At 43.0% G+C, this 18,354-nt stretch overlaps 1 protein-coding gene across 4 annotated transcripts in view; it reads left to right on the top strand.

Moving 5' to 3' along the window:
- The window catches only part of Blvra (biliverdin reductase A), a 43,507-nt gene extending 28,303 nt beyond the window's left edge, over positions 1 to 15,204 (top strand). For all 4 annotated transcript variants that reach the window (XM_087196388.1, XM_087196390.1, XM_087196391.1 and 1 more), the window contains 5 exons: positions 1,666 to 1,785; positions 3,375 to 3,472; positions 6,481 to 6,588; positions 9,384 to 9,555; positions 14,610 to 15,204. In XM_087196388.1, the coding sequence (XP_087052514.1) occupies positions 1,666 to 1,785; positions 3,375 to 3,472; positions 6,481 to 6,588; positions 9,384 to 9,555; positions 14,610 to 14,868 (757 nt within the window). In that variant the 3' untranslated portion in view covers positions 14,869 to 15,204. The remainder of the gene's footprint in view (positions 1 to 1,665; positions 1,786 to 3,374; positions 3,473 to 6,480; positions 6,589 to 9,383; positions 9,556 to 14,609) is intronic.
- The last annotated feature ends 3,150 nt before the right edge of the window (positions 15,205 to 18,354 follow it).

Below are 18,354 nucleotides of genomic sequence, written 5' to 3'. Positions count from 1 at the left end.
ACCATCCCCAGCTGAGCCCCCCATTTCTTTAGGGATTCATTTATTTCATGTAATTTGAAGAAAACCAAACTTATTACCCTGTTTCTTCTTCCCTGCTCCATACTCAAATCTCCCCTCACCTACATATATGTGTACACACACACACACACACACACACACACACACACCACTCTCCAGACTAATACAGTGTAACATCATTTATCAATATTCACTATGAGCTATGTCCTAACTCATGCTGGAGCGAGTGTGGAGATGTACGTAAGTAATTTAGGCAAATTGCTATTTTCTAGGGCTTGAGAGACAGCAGATAAATATTTTTGTAAAGCATAAGTAGCCATTGTGATGATCAATGCAGATGTTTTTTCGTATTGTAACTCCCAAGACCACTTTCTTTTAGTCTGCCTGTCCTGAGGCCCAGCCCCTATTTTAAGGATTGAAAGTGGGCTTTGAGACATGAGGAAGCCCCAAAAGGACTGGAGTCTGCTCGGGGCCAGTCCTCTCCTTGGAAGATGCCAAGGGGGCACAGGATCAGGAAACCTCAGTTTGTATGAGCTAACAAACTCTCCTGCACTCCTGTCAGAAGCTGAGACTGAGGTCTACACTTGGCCTCAGGGCGAAGGTGGGACCTTTTCTTTCTCCTGGAGCCCCAGTTTTCTGCCAGTGGGCTGCCAAGCTGGACACAGAGGGAATTCCCAGATCTCCTCTGACTGCATCCCTGATACAAAGACAGACTTGCTAGGTTCAACCACCTCCCCCGGAAGCCTGTTCAGATACCCAGTGGTGGCGAACCTATGGCACGTGTGCCGCAGCGGGCTGGTTGTATAATTGAAAGCTCTAAAAGGTTCACCATCACTGGCCAAAATGAACTGTGTTCCTTGCCTTTCCTGAGTCTCCCACCCATGTTTCTCCAATGTCCTTTGCCTACTGTGGCTGCTGTTGACTGGAGCCTCCTGCTTGCTACCCCGGGCTGCTGTGACCACTGAATGTGACCTCTGCCCTCCAGCCCCAGCACTGCAGCATGGTATAACTGCCAAGGCTCTGGCTCTTCTACAGCTGTGGCAGGCGTGCCTTGCCAGACTAGGCTAGCTCAGCCATGCAGGAGGCAGGGACCCTCACCTTGCCCTTGATGGTCCCTCAACCTGGAAGTCTGTGAAGTCGCCTGGCAGTTTAGAGCCCAGACGTATCCATGTATTGGATTTGGATTAGGTTTCTTTGTCACAATGTGGAACCAAGTACTTGGAACTGGAAGTGACATAGCAATCACTTCTCATGAGACAAAAGCACATTGTTCTTATTTTAGAGGAGGAGGCACTCAAAGACTCTCTCAGGTCCTATGTGCTGTGAGTGGCACTTGATGCCAGATCCTTTGACTTCAGCCCTGAGGCTTTTTTCCTCACTCCACAATGGAAAGTACCCTGGAAACGGGAGAGAGATTCATTTCTTCATTTCCAAAAGCTGATCACTGGGACATTGTTGGGAGGTGGGGAGAAGGATGATGCTTATTAATTTATTAGTTTCTTTTTTACTATATATGTTTGCCATAAACTAAGCACATTTGCCTTGGGGGATTGGCGCGTATACACATTCCATCTTAATCATTTTTATTTCCCCTTCCTGTCTACCTACTTTTGCATTCTTTTGTTTTGTTTTGTTACTGAGAAATAGACGGGAGCTTGGGAACATTGATGGCGTTCAGCAGATTTCTTTGGAAGATGCTCTCTCCAGCCGGGAGGTTGAAGTTGCCTACATCTGCAGTGAAAGCACCAGTCACGAGGGCCACATCAGGTAGGTTTTTCCTGTGTCTGTTTTTGCCTTGCATGGGTGAAAATGACCACAAAAGCTCAGACCCTCAAATGGATCTTGGTAGTCAAGGGGGAAATTATGATTACGCTGTGGCCTTTAAAAATTGTTATCCGAGAGGAGTGTGCCATGGTGGAGCACTTGCCTAGCATGTGCAAGGCCCTGGGTTTGATCTCCAGCACTGCTGAAAAATTTAAAATAAAAATAATTGTCAAAACATTAAAAAAATTCTTATTGACAGTTACAAATATCTAGGAAAAGCAAAACCGTAGGGAAAAGTATATTTATTTGGTATGCTATAATTTGAAACATTAGAAACATTAAGAATTAGATTTTTTTTGGTGAAAAACTCAACTCAGAGAAGTTTGAACAGAGCTACCCCCTTCATATCACACAACTCAGGATATGGAGCCCTAACATTTAATCTTTGCACTTTCAATGTTGTGGAATGTTTCTGAGAGTTTCCTTTCCTAGGAAATGTTTTTTCACGAGGTAGGTGAGCAAGGACATAGTCGTGTCACTGGAAAGGAGAAATGACACTGTTTATAAAACAGCAGGAAAAAGTGGTGGCCCTTTCCCCACCTTGTGAATGCGAAGCCCAGAGCCCTTTAAGCATCTGCTGGGCTCCGGTGCAGGAGGAGGAGCCCCAGCAGGACCTGGTACTTCAGCAGGGAAGAGCAAGCTGGCTTCCTGTGTTGCAGCATCCCCTCCAGGTTCTCACACCAGGCCACAGGTGCCACCACCCTGCTGTGCCCAGAGGGGACCCCATCCTTTGTCAGTCTAGCTCCAGAGTGAATAGACATTTTCCTTGCACCAGAGTAGATTTCTTTAAAATAGCAATCATGTAACTCGCTGCTGATAAATGCTTGTATGCTGGTATTGTTTTTTGGGGTTTCTTTTGGTACCTGGGCTCAAACTCAAGACCTTTCGCTTGTGAGGCAGGCGACGGCACCACTGAGCTAAATCCCCAGCCCTGCTGTTATTAAAGAGCATAAACCCAGACTCCTGACAGCATTCTAGGTCCTTTGTAGTCAGGTGTCCAGCTGCCCTTCCAACCCCATTTGCCTCCTTCTCTGTAGCCTATTCCCCTGCCACACAGAAATTTGCAAATTGACAAAGCACCACAAAACGCCCAAGCCCCTGCCCCTGCTGCTCAGAGTTGCCCTTGGAAAACTCCTACCCATACTTTGAGACCCGATTCTCATGTCATTAGCGAAATCTTGTCAGATTGCTTCAGGCAGCCCTAACTGCCATGGGTTCTGGTTCTGTAGCCATTATTTATAGCTGTTAAACGTAGTAACAAGTAATTTATTTGTTAATGTGTCTTTCTTTTCTAGAGTAACTGGTGAATAGGGATAAATAGCACTTAGTTGAAAAAAATGGCTGAATGAATATTCAGATTAATATGTAACTACAACGTTGTTGTGTCACAGGAGAGTGCAGAATAACTTGAGGTGGAACTTCCTCCACGTCCCGCCTCCATTGTGCTCCTGCACAGACAGAGTCCTGAGTCTTGCATCTTAGTGAAGCTCATTCGAAGCCTTCTTTCTCTGTGTTTTTCTCTTTTCCCAAAGGCAGTTCCTTGACGCCGGCAAGCACGTCCTCGTCGAGTACCCCATGACGCTGTCTCTGGTGGCAGCTCAGGAGCTGTGGGCCCTGGCGGAGCAGAAAGGTGCCAGTGCTCTGTCTGTCTGTAGACCCTCTGCTGAAGGGCTTCTGCTCCAGAATTTCTTCTTTCTTCTTTATGCCTTTTCCATCCTAACCCCATTTCGACACAATACCCTGGCTAACCTGGTCTTTTGGGCTCCTAACTCCTTCCCGCCCCATGCTGTACCTCTCGGGGAGGGCCATGTGGAGGGCAGAGGGATGGGTGGGGCTTTGCAGATGTTGGACCAAGGCTTATTATCTTCTACTGCTCTAATGAAGGTTCACTTCCACCTGTGCTAGGGTCACAACACATGACACTTACATTGCTAACAGAAAAATGCCAGATCTGTCTGAGTATTATATAGACATACATAGTTTTTGTTGTTTCACAAAAGGAATGACTATTAAATGTTTACTATATGTCAGAAACTCGGAAACTCTATTACGCACTTTGTATTTTGAATTATTCTAAAAGTCCTTGGCTGTGGATATTCCAGTCTATTTTCTGTTGCTATAATAGAACACTTGAGCCTGGGTAATTTATAAAGAAAAGAGGTTTGTTTAGCTCCCAGTTCTGGAGGCCGGAAGTCCAAGATCAGGTGGCTTCCCCAGTGACTTTTGGTGAGGGTCTCTTGCTGCTCCATGCATGCAGAAGAGGGGGAAGAAAAGCTGCCACAATCAAAGAGAGAAGGGGCACACTCTTACCAGAGCTGACCTCATCCTGTGAGAGCTGAAACTCATATGAAAAAGGAGTTAATCCATTCATTGGCCCAGATCTCTCCCCATACCCAACACTCCTACTTGGGGACCAGGCATCAATAGTTGGTGAGGACAAGCCATACTCAAAGCCTATATAGCAGCAGGGATTTTCTGTAGCTTATGTGTAGAGAACCATGGCTTAAAGATGTTAAAGAATTCATGCAAGGCCACACAACTAATATAGCACGACTGCAACATGCAAGGTGGAAATTAGAATCCAATACAAATAATGTGACTATGAAGTGGGAAGTGGAAATTAGAATCCAGTCCTGCTAAGACCTCAGGGTCCTTGTTTGTTCCCTAAGCCTGGCTGCCCTCCAGAGGTTTTTATTTCTTTTGGGTTTTTTTGGTACCTGGGATTGAACTCAGGTCCTTGTGCTTGCAAATCAGGCAGTGAAACCACTGAGCTAAATCCCTGGCCCCAGAGGTTTTTATTTCTACAGTGATTGGATCAGTCCCTCTGTGAAGGCAACTAGAATATTTAGGGACTAAAAGAAATCATTAAATGAAGTTTAAATCACAAGTTCTTTTGTTGCAATATTTATTGTTAGAGATGTTAAATCCATAAAAAGAACATGGTGAATAATTATAATGAGAGTCACCAAAGAAAACATGCTGTGCCTACCACGGAGAGAGACCAATCATACTTCATTGAATCTCTTATTTTTCTCCAATACTAGGTTGTAGTCCTGAAGGTCAAGCCCATCTTCCTGTGTAGCCCCAGCAGCTAAATACTGCCTGCAACTTAGCTGGCCCTCAGGAGATGTTTGCGGGAAGAATGGATGGATGATAAATATAGAAATGAATGAGGGATGGGAGCTTTGGGTCACCTATGTGTGTCTGTGGAGAAAGTAATAGGATGCCAAACTATGCCCCGCAGGTTGCCTGCTAAGTGCAAGGAGAAGAACATGTACTTTTATTATGAAGAGCTCTGTTGTCAGCATCTTAACCACAGGATTACTTATATGAATCAATCCAACATCACCAGCCAACTGGTGTGATACGCACAGCATTACCTTTGTGGTATACTTGCACATTGCTTACCTGAATTTAATCCAGACTTTCACTTCAAAAGAGATGCAATGAGAGAGGAATAAGTTAAATTATATAATAGAAAAACAAAACAGAAAACAAGCAGCTGAGTCCTGTGGCACATGCCTGTAATCTTGGCTACGTGGGAGGCAGGGCAGGAAGATCTCAAGTTTAAGGCCACCTGATCAATGTAGTAAGATCCTGTCTGAAAATTTAAAAAAAAATTTTTTTAAAAGGGCTGAGGAAGTAGCTCAGTGACAGAGAAAATACAAGCATGAGGTCGTAGGTTTGATTGCCAGGACTGAAAGCAAAGCAAACAAAACAAAACAAAATGATCAAATCAAAACAAACAAGCAAACTGGAATGTTATATTGAACACTGCAATATGAAAGGCTAAATTTCTTCAAAAGAGAATGCCTCATGTATACTGACTTTCTTTTTAAAGAGTAGGCACAGCAAGGAAAGGGGGCAAAGCAGTGACTTTACACTGGGAGGGCAGACAAACTGTCTCCGAAGATAATCGAGGCCAGTATCATCATGACTTGGTGAAGAGTAGGCGTGAATACTGCCTACTCTTGATAGGATGTGATAAGAATGGCCCTTTGTAGTTTCCTTCCTCCAAACTCATAACCCCAGTTTAATGATGAGAAAGAGGTAGACAAATGAGGAATATTCTACAAAATATCTGGCCAGTATTCTCAGAACTTTCAAAAGCAAGGAAAGTCTGAGGAACTTCCCGACTCAAGAGGAAAGAGCACAAGGAGACACTGAAACAGGCAAAAGCCACCAGGCCAAAACATTTTTACAGCTCCCTTAAAGAATCCAAGATTATAGTTCTGAATGTTAAGGCATTCTCCTCTTTGAAGGAGAGGGGGTCATTTTATAATCAGCTGGTTGTGCCAATTCCTTGAATGAAGAATCCTGTTAGGTCCTGTCATTTTCAGGCGCCTTTCTTCTTTGCATGTCTTAGTTTTTGTCCTGCACTGCCCCCTGCTGTTCATAACACAACTCAACACCCTACTGCCTCGGGCACCTCTTGATATCCTGTTGCCTTTGGGGACAGGTTGGCACTATCTTAGTTAGATTTTTCCTTTCTGTTGTAATCAGAGACCCAGGACCACCTTTACCAGGAGTGTGTCATTCTGGTGTCTGCCCATGGCATTATAAGTGCTATGTGTCTTGTGCTGGAGGAAGACAGACGTTGCCGGTAGGATGTACTTTATCCCATTTTTGTCATGACAGGAAAAGTCTTGCACGAGGAGCATGTGGAACTCTTGATGGAGGAATTTGCATTCCTGAAAAAAGAAGTGGTGGGAAAAGAGCTGCTGAAAGGATCCCTTCTCTTCACAGGTCAGTTGTGTGCAGGATCTCAGGTCACAGGGTAGGTCGGAGACAAATCACCTTCTTTCTTATCTCTCCAGGATGTGAGCTTTTGCTAGAGACCTTCTGACTCTGGCCCAATTAAATTTATTTTTTCCATGCTTCTATGTGCAATGAAAATATGTATTTTATTCTTTCTTTAAGTGAGATTTAATTGCTTGGTGGGATCCTAGGTAAAAAAATGTGTTAGAGCTTAAGCATCTTTTGCTTTGGTCCCAATCCATTAGGTAGAAATTTCCCTCATAACATCTTAACAGTTGGAGATTATTTTTCTTTTCTTTTCTTTTTTTTTTTTTTGGACTGGGGATTGAACTCAGGACCTTACACTTTCGAGGCAGGAGGCAGAACCACTGAGCTAAATCCCCGGCCCTGGAGATTATTTTTCTACAGCAGGTTTTATGTGAAAACTCTTTTAAAAGGCCTGGGAGGTGGGTGCTTGGAGAGGAGGACGTTTCTATACCTCTCCTCGAAAGCAAATAGAACATATGCAGCCTCTTTCCTCCTCTGGCAAGTTACAAAGGCAGAAGCTACTACTATGGTTTGTTTTTTTTTAATTATTATTATTATTTTTTTGGTACTGGGGATCGAACTCGGGTCCTTGCGCTTGCACAGCAGGCGGCGAAACCACTAAGCTAAATCCCCGGCCCTACTACCATGGTTTTAAATGCAGTGTGTATTTGGCTGTTTCATGGTGGTCATTCTTTTCTGGGGTTTTTTTTGGTACTGGGGATCAAACTTGGGTCCTTGTGCTTGTGCAGCAGGCAGTGAAACCACTGAGCTAAATCCCCGGCCCCCTCATGGTGGTCATTCTTGAGCAGCTCCATTAGCAATAGGAAATGAGCATACTGGAGCCCTCTGTTCTTTTTTGGGGGTACCGGGGATCGAACTCGGGTCCTTGCACTTGCGCAGCAGGTAGCAAAACCACTGAGCTAAATCCCCGGCCCCTGGAGCCCTCTGTTCTTGTGGTCACTGTCCCTTTATGAGTTTGTAGGCAACACAGTAGAACCTCATTTCAAGAAGTAGTCATCTTTGAAAATGATGGAAGAGTTGTAGAAATAAGCAATAACTATTAATCGGTACAAAGAACTGTGGTATGAATGTGATATATATTATCAATGATAATTCCTAGGACAGTTCTGTAAAGTGGGTATTTGTCACCCTCATGGTATAGGCAGTGAAACCAAAGCTCACAGTGGGAGTGGCTTCATCAAGGTCACATGGCAGTCATGTGACAGAGCCTGGTTGAAGTGTGATTCTGGGGCTTGAGCTTTTGGTGGCAGATATCTGTTCAGAGAACTAGAGCAGATGATGACCACCTCAAGAAGGAGCTTGTTTCTTAAGTTTGATATTTAGAGCCTAGTAATTTCACTCATTTTATTTATAGTTTTTTTCTATAGAACATGGATATTGTTTTGAGTGAATTTCATAGTCATGTGTTTGGTGTATAATGCAAATTTGTTTAGATTGTGGTTATGTGGAAGATTTGGGCTGGATGCAGAGGAGAGCAATATGTGACCAGATTTCTCTGAGGGACACTCATTTGGGTGTACCTTTTTATACCCAAGATTATGAAGACTGAAAAAACACTTCAGACTGGATTGATTTTCTGATATTGAACTAACTTAAAGGAATTACAATTTTATTCACCTTTCCAGCTACCATGATGCCTTCACCTTGTTACTGTTTAACATACAAACATATATAAAAATCAGCTTTAGGGCCGCTGATTTAGCTCAGTGGTGCTCCTCCTGTCTCACAAGCACAAGGTCCTGCATTCGATCCCTGGTACCAGAAAAAAAAATCAGGTTTGAGGGGCAAAAATATCTTGGTTCTTCTGTGTTTATGAGGAACTTTAAAACAGTATTGGCAAGGATATGTGTGTATGTATATGTGTATATTATATGAGTACTTATCATGGTGTGATTGAAACAGTTTAAAAACTTATTACAATAAAAAACAGATTGCCATCAATCTTCCTTAAATATCCCCCTCAAATATCCCCCTCCTTGCCTTGAACACATTTATCACATAGTTCTTACCGCATTCTGAAGCAGTTCTGGAAATTCTCCTTTGTAAGTGTCTTTATGAAGTATGACCAAAAAATATTGTGAATGCTGCTGCCAAGCACCATCCAACAGAAAGGCAGGCTAGTAAAAGCATTATGGTGTGTCCTCATCTGCTTTAGTCACTGAATCTGGCACTGTGTGACTTCTGGCTCTTCCCCTAAAGTGCAAATAACCATGTGAGGGAAATGTTTTGACTTGATTCAGGACATCAAGGCAGCCAGGACAGCCCAACTATACACATTTACAAAAAAGGACTTTCAGAACGGCTTCAGAAAGTGGCAAGAATGATGGGATAAGTGTGTTCTAAGTCAGAAGGAGTAATGGCAATGAGCCTTTTACTGTAATGAATTATTTTTCATTTAAATACACACCACGTTTTTCAATCACACTTTGTAAGTGTACATAAATCTACAGAATATATTAAAATTCTGGTACTTTTTTAAATTTTTGCTGCATTGACTGCAGTTGCCAGGAGAATTCCTTATTTTAGTAACAAAACTGAATTTAATAAAACAAGTGAAAGGGAGATACCTCCGTGAGAGTGTACATTTGGCATCTGAATTATCCTCAATGCTAGCACTTTCCATGCAGACCCTGTGAGGCAGGGTCTCCCAGCCTTGTTCCCCCATGGCACCTGGGGCTGCTCTTCCTCCGCCGCTCCTTCTTCCCCATGCTTATGGCCTTTGTGGTTCCCCTCAGCTGGCCCCCTGGAAGAAGAGCGGTTTGGCTTCCCTGCCTTCAGTGGCATCTCTCGCCTGACCTGGCTGGTCTCTCTCTTTGGGGAGCTTTCTCTTGTGTCTGCCACTCTGGAAGAGCGGAAAGAAGAGCAGTATATGAAAATGACCGTGTCTCTGGAGACCAAGAACAAATGGTAAGTCAGAAGAAAACCGGAGGGGGCGGGGGGGGGGAGGGGGGGGAGGAGGAGCAGCAGGAGGAGGAAGAGGAGGAGGAGGAATCATCCGGGTCTCTCGGGTGGCCACGAGGGTGAGTTAAAGGGTCCCTGAGGGGCCACACCCTGGTTTCTACCCCAGGAGAGCTGTCTGCTTCTGCAGAGAGTTGAGATGTCACTGACATTGCCTGATTTCCTGGCCCAGCCATGCTGTGAGGTAAAGGACACCCACATGAGCCATTTGCCATTGGTACACAGTGGCTTCCATGACTCAAGCAGGTTGCCGGTGTCACCTAACAATTAACAAGAGCTGGTTTATTTATTTTTGACATGGATTCTCCCTGTGATGCCCAGGCTAGGCCCAACACCTCAGCTCAAGCAGTTCTCTCACCTCATCCTCTCAAGTAGTTGGCACTACAGCCATGGGCCACCATGCCTGGCTGTCATTATTTGTTTTTACTGATAAGGAAGTGGATGTGCAGGAAACATCATGACATTCACCACTGCCTCAAACCCCAAGGTTCTGTGTTATTTGAAAGGACATGAGAAATTTTCCTCTGTGGATCACAGTATTTGGAATACCTCAAATTTATTTTTATCCAGAGTCAAAATAAAGCAATGAATAAATTGCATTAAAATTAGTCTTAAACTGAGAGTGGTGGACACACCTATAAACCCAGAACTCAGGAGTCTGAGACAAGAGGGTCATGAATCTGAAGCCAGTCTGGGCTGTCCAAAGAGTTTGAGGTCAGCCTGAGCTACATAGCAAGACCCTGTTTCAAAACCAACCAAGCAACCAACCAACATTCTTTGTCATCACTTTCTGGAACATTCACAAGGCTGTACTGTGAGTTTTTAAAACTAGTTGTGGGAATGAATTTTTTAGGTAACTTTAGCCCAACTTTTTGATAGAGTTTGCAATGATAATTTTAAAATTTGAGTCAGAACCAAAAAATTTAGTTCATGGAGGTCATTAAGGTCAGTAAAATAAGTAAAACTAATAATAATTTTACTTACCTTATCAATTCAGCTGTAGTTTTCTAGATTCTTTGCATGACCTGGACAGGATGTTTTGACTTACGAGTGAGCTTTAAGAACACATGAATCTTTGTGGTTACTTTCAGCTCAGAAAACTTGCTGAGCCTCATGTCTTCAAGGCCTGTGGGTTCCTGCAGGATGTGTGTGCCCAATGCTAAGTACATTGTATGTGACGAGGAAACACCCCCTTATCCTGTGACAGCAGCCCTGGCTTCTGGTTGTGTCCTGGAAGAATCCTTTGGGATTTATAGGTTTATTGTCTCCCTTTCTCTTGAAGCTTCTCCTAGCCTACAGGCTGGATTCTATTTCCGCTAGAAGTAGACATCTTTCTAGGACTCTGTCACCACACTTCACTTTAGGAGCCACTATGGTTGTCTCAGGAAAGAACTTAAATTACCTCCAAACAACATACTAGACATGAGCAGAACACAGGGTGATGGGATGGGGTGACAATGTGTGATCTTGAAAGTCACCAAGGAAAGGACTATCTAGGCAGGGTTCATCATGTGAATCCATTTTATAGATAGTATTATTAGTACAAGGCATGCCAAGCCCTTTTATAAAGGTTTTCTCTTTTCATATTTATACCGAAACTCTCGGATGTTTTATTTTATTTTATTTTATTTTATTTTTGGTACTGGGGATCAAACTCAGGACCTTTCGCTGGTGAGGCAGGCGGTGGAACCACTGAGCTAAATCCCTGGCCCTATACCAACACTCTGAAGTAGGTCTTAGTATCGTATAGGAAACTGAGGCTCAGAGAAGATAAGGAATTTGCCCAAGGACACAGAGCTAACAGGCAATTGTATAGCATTCCCTCGGCCTGCCCTTCTTTGGGCCCCAAGCTGTGTTCTATTTCCCTAGCAGAGCTCAGGAAGGGAACAGGAAGGGCTATTTTGGGAACATGTTGTGTGCTCTCTGTACCTTATGAACATCTTTATGTGTCAGCCTTGGGGTCATTGGCCCCGGATCCCAGAATTAGCCAGGAAGCCCCAGAGCCACTTACTCCCAAACCCATATGCCTTCCATTTACCAGCAGTTTTCAAACTATGTCAAAATTGGCATTAGAACACTTTTTCATCCCAAATCTTTTGTGGATATCCAACATATAATAGACATACATAGTCAACTGTAGTCAAACCTATGTGAGAAGCTGAAGCAGGAGGATCACTTGAGTCCAGGAGTTTGGGAGCCAGCTTGGGCAGCACAGCAAGACCTTGTCTCCAAGAAAAGAACCGCATGTTTTACCTCTTCTGTTGAAGTCGGTAGGTAGGAGTGGCACCAAATCTGTGCCCTGGCTGCTCCATTCATCAGGGGTTGTTAGAGAATCTCCTCCTCCACGTGCCTGCACACAGAAGCTGACAGTAGGGAAGTGGAGGTGGGTGGACACTGGAGAAGATGAGAAAGAAGTAGCACTTCCGCAGGTAGGCAGCACCCACGTGGTGAAGGTGAATATTTGGAATGCAGGTTGTCAAAGGGAGAGGGGTCCCCAAACTGTACGTGAACTCAAGCTTGTGTTGCTGGGCTGTGGGGTCACTTCCTGTCCAGAACATGCATGGACCAGGCCTTCTTATCACCTCTCGTCCACCAGTTGGCAGGAAAGTGCCAGTGGCCTATGTTCTCCCAGAATCAGTGTGATTTTTCTGAGCTTTTAGTAAACAGGGCCACAGAACGAGGAAGCGCACTGATGTCTTCCTTCACATGTGACTGTGGTCTGGCCCCACTTTATGCACTGCAGCCCTCTTCCTCTTAAGCTTTTGCCCATGCTCCATATCAGACTTGGTAAGCAGGCGAACCCAGGGGGAGGGCTGATCTTACCCACTGTATTAGTAAGGGGTCTCCAGAGACAACCAGTAGCTTATGTGTGGAGATCGAGGAGAGAGATTTATTAGGGAACTGGTTCATGTGATTGTGGTGCTAAGAAGTCCCAAGATTGGTCCTCAGCAAACCGGAGACCTGGGGATACCAGTAGCATAGATCAATCCAAGTCAGAAGGGCTCAGAACCAGGAAAGCTGGTTGTTGTGACTCTTGGTTCAAGGCTGAAGGCCAAAAGCCCAGGGAGGGGATCACTGGTACAAACCCATGCTCGAGTTCAATGGCCAGCGAACCTGGATTTGGGATATCCAAGGTAGGAGACGACTTATTCCCCATCTGTCAGGGAGACAGACCAGATCACCCTCTGTATTTATTCTCTCCATGCCCTTGGCTGACTGGATAATGCCTGAGTGGTGGAGGACAGGTCTTCTGAACCTAGTCATTCAAACTTTCATGGTAACCTTCTTTGGAAACACCTTTGCAGACATAGCCAAAAGTCATGTTTGCCATGTGCCTAGGTATTCCTTCATCCAGTCATGTTGACACCTATAATGACCCATCACACCCAGCTTGGGGGAGCCCTGAGTTCCTCCAGTACCCAACATGTTCTCAAGTGGCCTCCTTGTGCCCTTTCACACAGTTTCACACCTCAGTCTTAAGCCTTGTCACAGCCTAGCACTCTGGAAGCCAATAACAAAAGAAGGTGAAGGTGGTTTCTGGTATCCTTAGCATTGTTGATTTAATCTGCTTGCCCCAGGCCTCAGCAATGCAGCCAAATGGGAAAGGAGGGGAAATCCCAGACCTCTCAGTGTGATGTTTGCCTAGGCTTTAACATCATTCCTACTCCCACTGACAACTCTACCACTGAGCTCAACAGTCCAACAAAATTACCCTGTCCTTGATCCCGGCTCATTCCTGTAGGGAAAGAAGAGGGAGGGGGAAGCAAAGAGGCCCAAACCAAGTCATTTCACTCCTAGGACTTTGTTCTAAGAAGGGAAGAATATGTATATGTGTTTATAATGTGCAGTTACTGAATGCAGGATACCCACATTAATTCAAAAATTGGAAGGAACTTAGATATTTGACAATGATAAATGATTAAATAAATTACATAATCAGTCATATGTATGCAACTAAACATAGTAGCATCTATAAGATCACAAATATACCTAAAAATAAGTAGAAGAAACATAATTTTAAAATTGTGGCTTTATAGTTTATATGCCACATACGTATAGACAGATATTTGAAAAAAAGTTGTTAAACTGAAGATGTTTAAGGAGAAGAATCTGTGGATTGTTTTCATTTTACAAGTTGTTAATACCATAAAGTTTTTAGCATATGTTTAGAAGAGCAAGACTGGGGATGTAGCTTAGTGGTCAAGCACTTGGCTATCGGTAAAGTGCTAGGTTTGAACCCTAACATTGCAAAATAAATAAATAAACAATAAAACATTCACAAGAGCAGATTTAATATTTTTTCTCTCATAATATTCAAGGAAGCTCTTTACATTAGGTTACGATCTACATAGGAGAAAATTTTACAGCTTCTTATAAGCAGATATCAGCTGTTATCTGCTATAAAGAAAGAAACAACCCAAAGAAAGGACTGTGGAGAAGGGAAGTTTATTCTACTTGGATTTTAGATTTGTATGAGTGCTAATTTGTGCCTGAGGGAAACTCTGAAATGGAAAGGGAGCTGCTGTGTTGACCAGTAGTGAGTATTTTCTGGTAGAGACTTCTTAAGAATCTGATAAAAGAACTCTAGGAAATCTTCAAAACAGACACACACACACACACGCACACACACACACACACACACAAATAATGCTTTATTTACAATCTCAGATGATTCCTCCATTGCCTCTGGTCCATTTATGGATCCCCTAAGGGACTCTTAAGATGCAGGGTAGAAAGTTCTGTATAACAAACTGGTGTTGGCACAGACATCATTCGGTGAATTTCTTTAAGTGATGGTAAAAATAATGGATTGTTTCACAGTAAAGTTTTGGAAACAGTGACTCCTGGACATTGGGAAGTGGCAGGCATCAGAATGCCATCAGGCCACCACATTGAGTCACAGTTGCTAGAAAGATGGTCACAAAATGGGGTCCCAGATGCCAGCAAGCACTCATTTGCACTTGCGTGTACATCTCAACGTTACAATTCTTTTGTCTTTGCAGCCCGCTGTCATGGATTGAAGAGAAAGGGCCTGGTCTAAAACGAAACAGATATTTAAGTTTCCATTTCAAATCTGGGTCCCTGGAGAATGTGCCAAATGTGGGAGTCAATAAGAACATTTTTCTGAAAGACCAAAATATATTTGTCCAGAAACTCTTGGGCCAAGTCTCTGAGAAGGAGCTGGCTGCTGAAAAGAAACGCATCCTACATTGCCTGGCACTGGCAGAAGAAATCCAGAAGTTCTGCCACTCAAAGAAGTAAGAGAAGGAAGTGACATGGTGCCTCCCAAATGAAAACAGAGTTTGGGTTTCATCAAGAGTTGACCTTTAGTTCTGTTCTTCCAGTGGATTGGGTAAACAGAATTCACCTAATCTTATGAGCTGTGTTGCTGTGCTGTTTGGGGCTGAGGTTGTGCAGTAAGAGTGAGGAAAGAACTTATCGTAGTGGACATGAGCTAAGAGCTTCCTATGTATGATTTCATTTACTCTTCCCAACAGCCATAGCAGACAGGCATGACATGTCCTGTTTCCTTTGATGTACTGGAAAACTTTGTTTGAAGTCATTCAGACAGTAAATAAAAGTGGACTTTCAAGCCTACCCAGGTTCTGAGCTCTCTAAATACTGCCTCAGAGTCTCTTCCCCACTTTAAAAAATGTTACTGTCTCCCACAAATATTCACTGGATAATCTAGTTACTTTTCTTGCTGCTGAGGTAAAATACCTAAAGTTAGAGGAGGAAAAGTTTATTTAGCTCACATTTTGTAGAGGTTTCAGTCTATAATTGGGTCCAGCGTAGGGTGGCATGGCAGCCTTGAGGGGAAATAGTTCATGGAGGGCAGAAGGTAGCAAGGGATAACCATAGTTCTTTCTGTCCCTTATATCTTATCCAGCTGCTTAGGACAAATAGCACTCATACCCTTAATCCTGGTGTCCTTGAGCCTAGCATTGCACCATGAATCAATTCCAGCGGCACATACTCTACATCCAGCCACCTCTGAAAAAGGCCCTCCTATGATCACATGAAACTTTGAGGGAGGGGATATCCAAACACTTGATGACTCTGTAGTTGCTTGTAAAATACAGCCACTGCCCTTAGTAACACAGTGTCAAAAGGGAGCCAGACACACACTGGGGAAGGTGAGGGGGAGGCTGCTCCTGGCAGAGGTCTGGCATGAGCATGAAGTTGTGCACAGGAAGCAGCCTGGAGGGTGTCTTGGGAACAGAGTTGCTAGAACATGGGTCTGCAGGAGGGAATCCCAAATGGCAAATCCAATTTTGAGGAAGACCTCTAAAACAGATACAAGAGCTAGGGTGTGATGTATTAGGTAGTGCGAGGGCACTGAAGTTTGTCAGTTGATGGAGAAGGAGCATGGTCACCTTTACAGACAAGGGAAAGCACTCAGAAGGCTCCTGGGCACAGGTGAGATTTCAGACGAGGAGGCATCCAATTAAGGGACAGAAGTGAGGTCCTTACCAGTGTCTTCCTACCCCTTTTATCTTATTCTAATGCCAGGTAGCACTCATGCCCTTAGTCCCAGTGCCTTTGGGCCTAGCCCCATCATGAATCAATCACGCACTCTAGATTCAGCCACCTCTGCAAAATAATGAGGCTTTGGGGGGATGTTTAAACACAAGCCATAACAATCATTTTAATAGATACAGAAAAAGCATTTGACAAAGTTCAACAATCATTCATGGTAAAAAAAAAAAAAAACTCTACAGATAATTGGAATAGATGGTCTTTATCTCAATCTGATAAAATCCATCTATGAAAAACCAACAGCCAACATCATACTAAATGGTCCAAAACTGAAAGCTTTCACTCTAAAATTAGGAACAAGTCAAGGGTGTCAGATATCACCACTCCTGTTCTGGAAACATTAGCCAGAGCAATTACACAAGGGGAAGAAATAAAAAGAATAAGGATAGGAAAGGTAGAAATTAAATTATCATTATTTGTGGATGACATGATACTCTACATAGAAGACCTCAAAAACTCCTAGATTTAATAACTAAATTTAGTAGCATACCAGGATACAAAATGAACACTCAAAAATTAACAGCTTTCCTGTACACAAACAAACTCACTGAGAGAGAAATTAGGGAAACAACACCTTTCACAATAGCATCCAGAAAGTGAAATACACAGGAATCAATCTAATAAAGGAAGTAAAAGACCTTTACATTAAAAAATACAATCCTCTGAAAAAGAAGATTGAAAAGGATATAGGAAAATGGAAAGACATCCCTTGTTCTTAGATTAGGAAAACTAATATAGTGAAAATGCCCAGACTTCCAAAACTGTTATACAGATTTAAAGCAATCCCAAATAAAATGCCAGTGGCATACCACATAGAACTATACAAAACAACCCTAAAACTCATCTGGAACCAGAAGAGACCTAGAATAGTAAAAGCAATCCTGGGCAACAAAGGAAAGGCAGGAGACATCACAATCTCTGACCTGAAATTATACTACAAAGCTACCGTGATAAACACAGCATAGTACTGGCAAAAACCCCAAATCAAACCAACACAAAAAATAAAAAACAAAAAACAAACCCCTGAGGATCAATGGAAGAGAATAAAAGATGCAGAAACAATTCCACATGCATTCAGCCACCTTACCTTAAAAAAGGGGCAAACATCTAAAAAGCCTCTTTTGTAAATGATGCTGGGAAAACTGGCTTTCCAAATGCTGAAAATTAAAGCTAGACTCATATCTCTCACCATGCACTAAAATAAAATAAAAATGTATCAAAGATCTGAATACTAAAATGGAAACATTAAATTTACTGGAAGATAGACTAGGTAAAACTCTGGAAGACATAGATGTAGGCAAAGACTATGAACAAACCCCAATCACAGGAAATATTACAAAGAATCAACAATTGGATTCACATCGAATTCAGAAGCTTGCACAGCAAAAGAAACTACTAACAGAGTGAAGAGCAAACCAACAGAATGAGAAAAAGTTTTTTACCACTTACTTCTCAGACAAAGGACTAATACCTAGAATATACAAAGAATTAAAGAAAAATCAGATCCCCCAAATGTAAAGACCCAATCCAAAAGTGGCATCTGAAATGAATAGATATTTCTCAGATGACGAAGTACAAACAGCAAATAAATATATGAAAAAATGCTCAACATCACCGGTCATTTGAGAAACGCAAATTAAAACAACACTGACATTCCATCTCACTCCACAAAGAATGACCATTATCAAGAAATCAACCAGAGGAGCCTTCCGGGCCACCATACCACCCCCCCCAGTGCCGAGGAGCAGAGCCACCCCCAGCACTGAGGAGGAGCATTCCAGGCTGCTATACCCCCACCTGAAGCACTGAGGAGATGAGCCTCGTGGGCACCATCAGCACCCCCAACCTCCTGTTGAAATGAGAAGACACATAAACAAATCTCAAAACCAGACTTCCATATCACCTAAAGCAACCCCAAAAGGAAAAGAGATGGAACAATCTAATAATCAACAACCTGGACTCCCTGAACTGGCAATGAAAGAGGATCTGAAAAAATGAAATCAGAAATAATTTCTCACATAACAGCAGAGATTGCACCCATACTGCAAGACATGATTAATAAATCTAGAGAGGACACAGATTAAAAAAAATAGAGGAGCTGAGGAACATGATGGAATCCCAATGCAGGAAAGAAATGGAATCCACAAAACAAATGCAAACATTTCCAGGAGATTAAAAATTCCATTGAAAGTCTATGCAGCAGAATGA

The sequence above is a fragment of the Heterocephalus glaber genome, unplaced genomic scaffold, assembly GCF_053883595.1.
Source record: "Heterocephalus glaber isolate CG9 unplaced genomic scaffold, H.glaber_assembly_v1.0 deba00001610, whole genome shotgun sequence".
NCBI classification, from domain to species: Eukaryota; Metazoa; Chordata; class Mammalia; order Rodentia; family Bathyergidae; genus Heterocephalus; species Heterocephalus glaber.
Note: the sequence above shows the minus strand (reverse complement) of the source record. Positions and strands in the feature narration are given on the sequence as shown.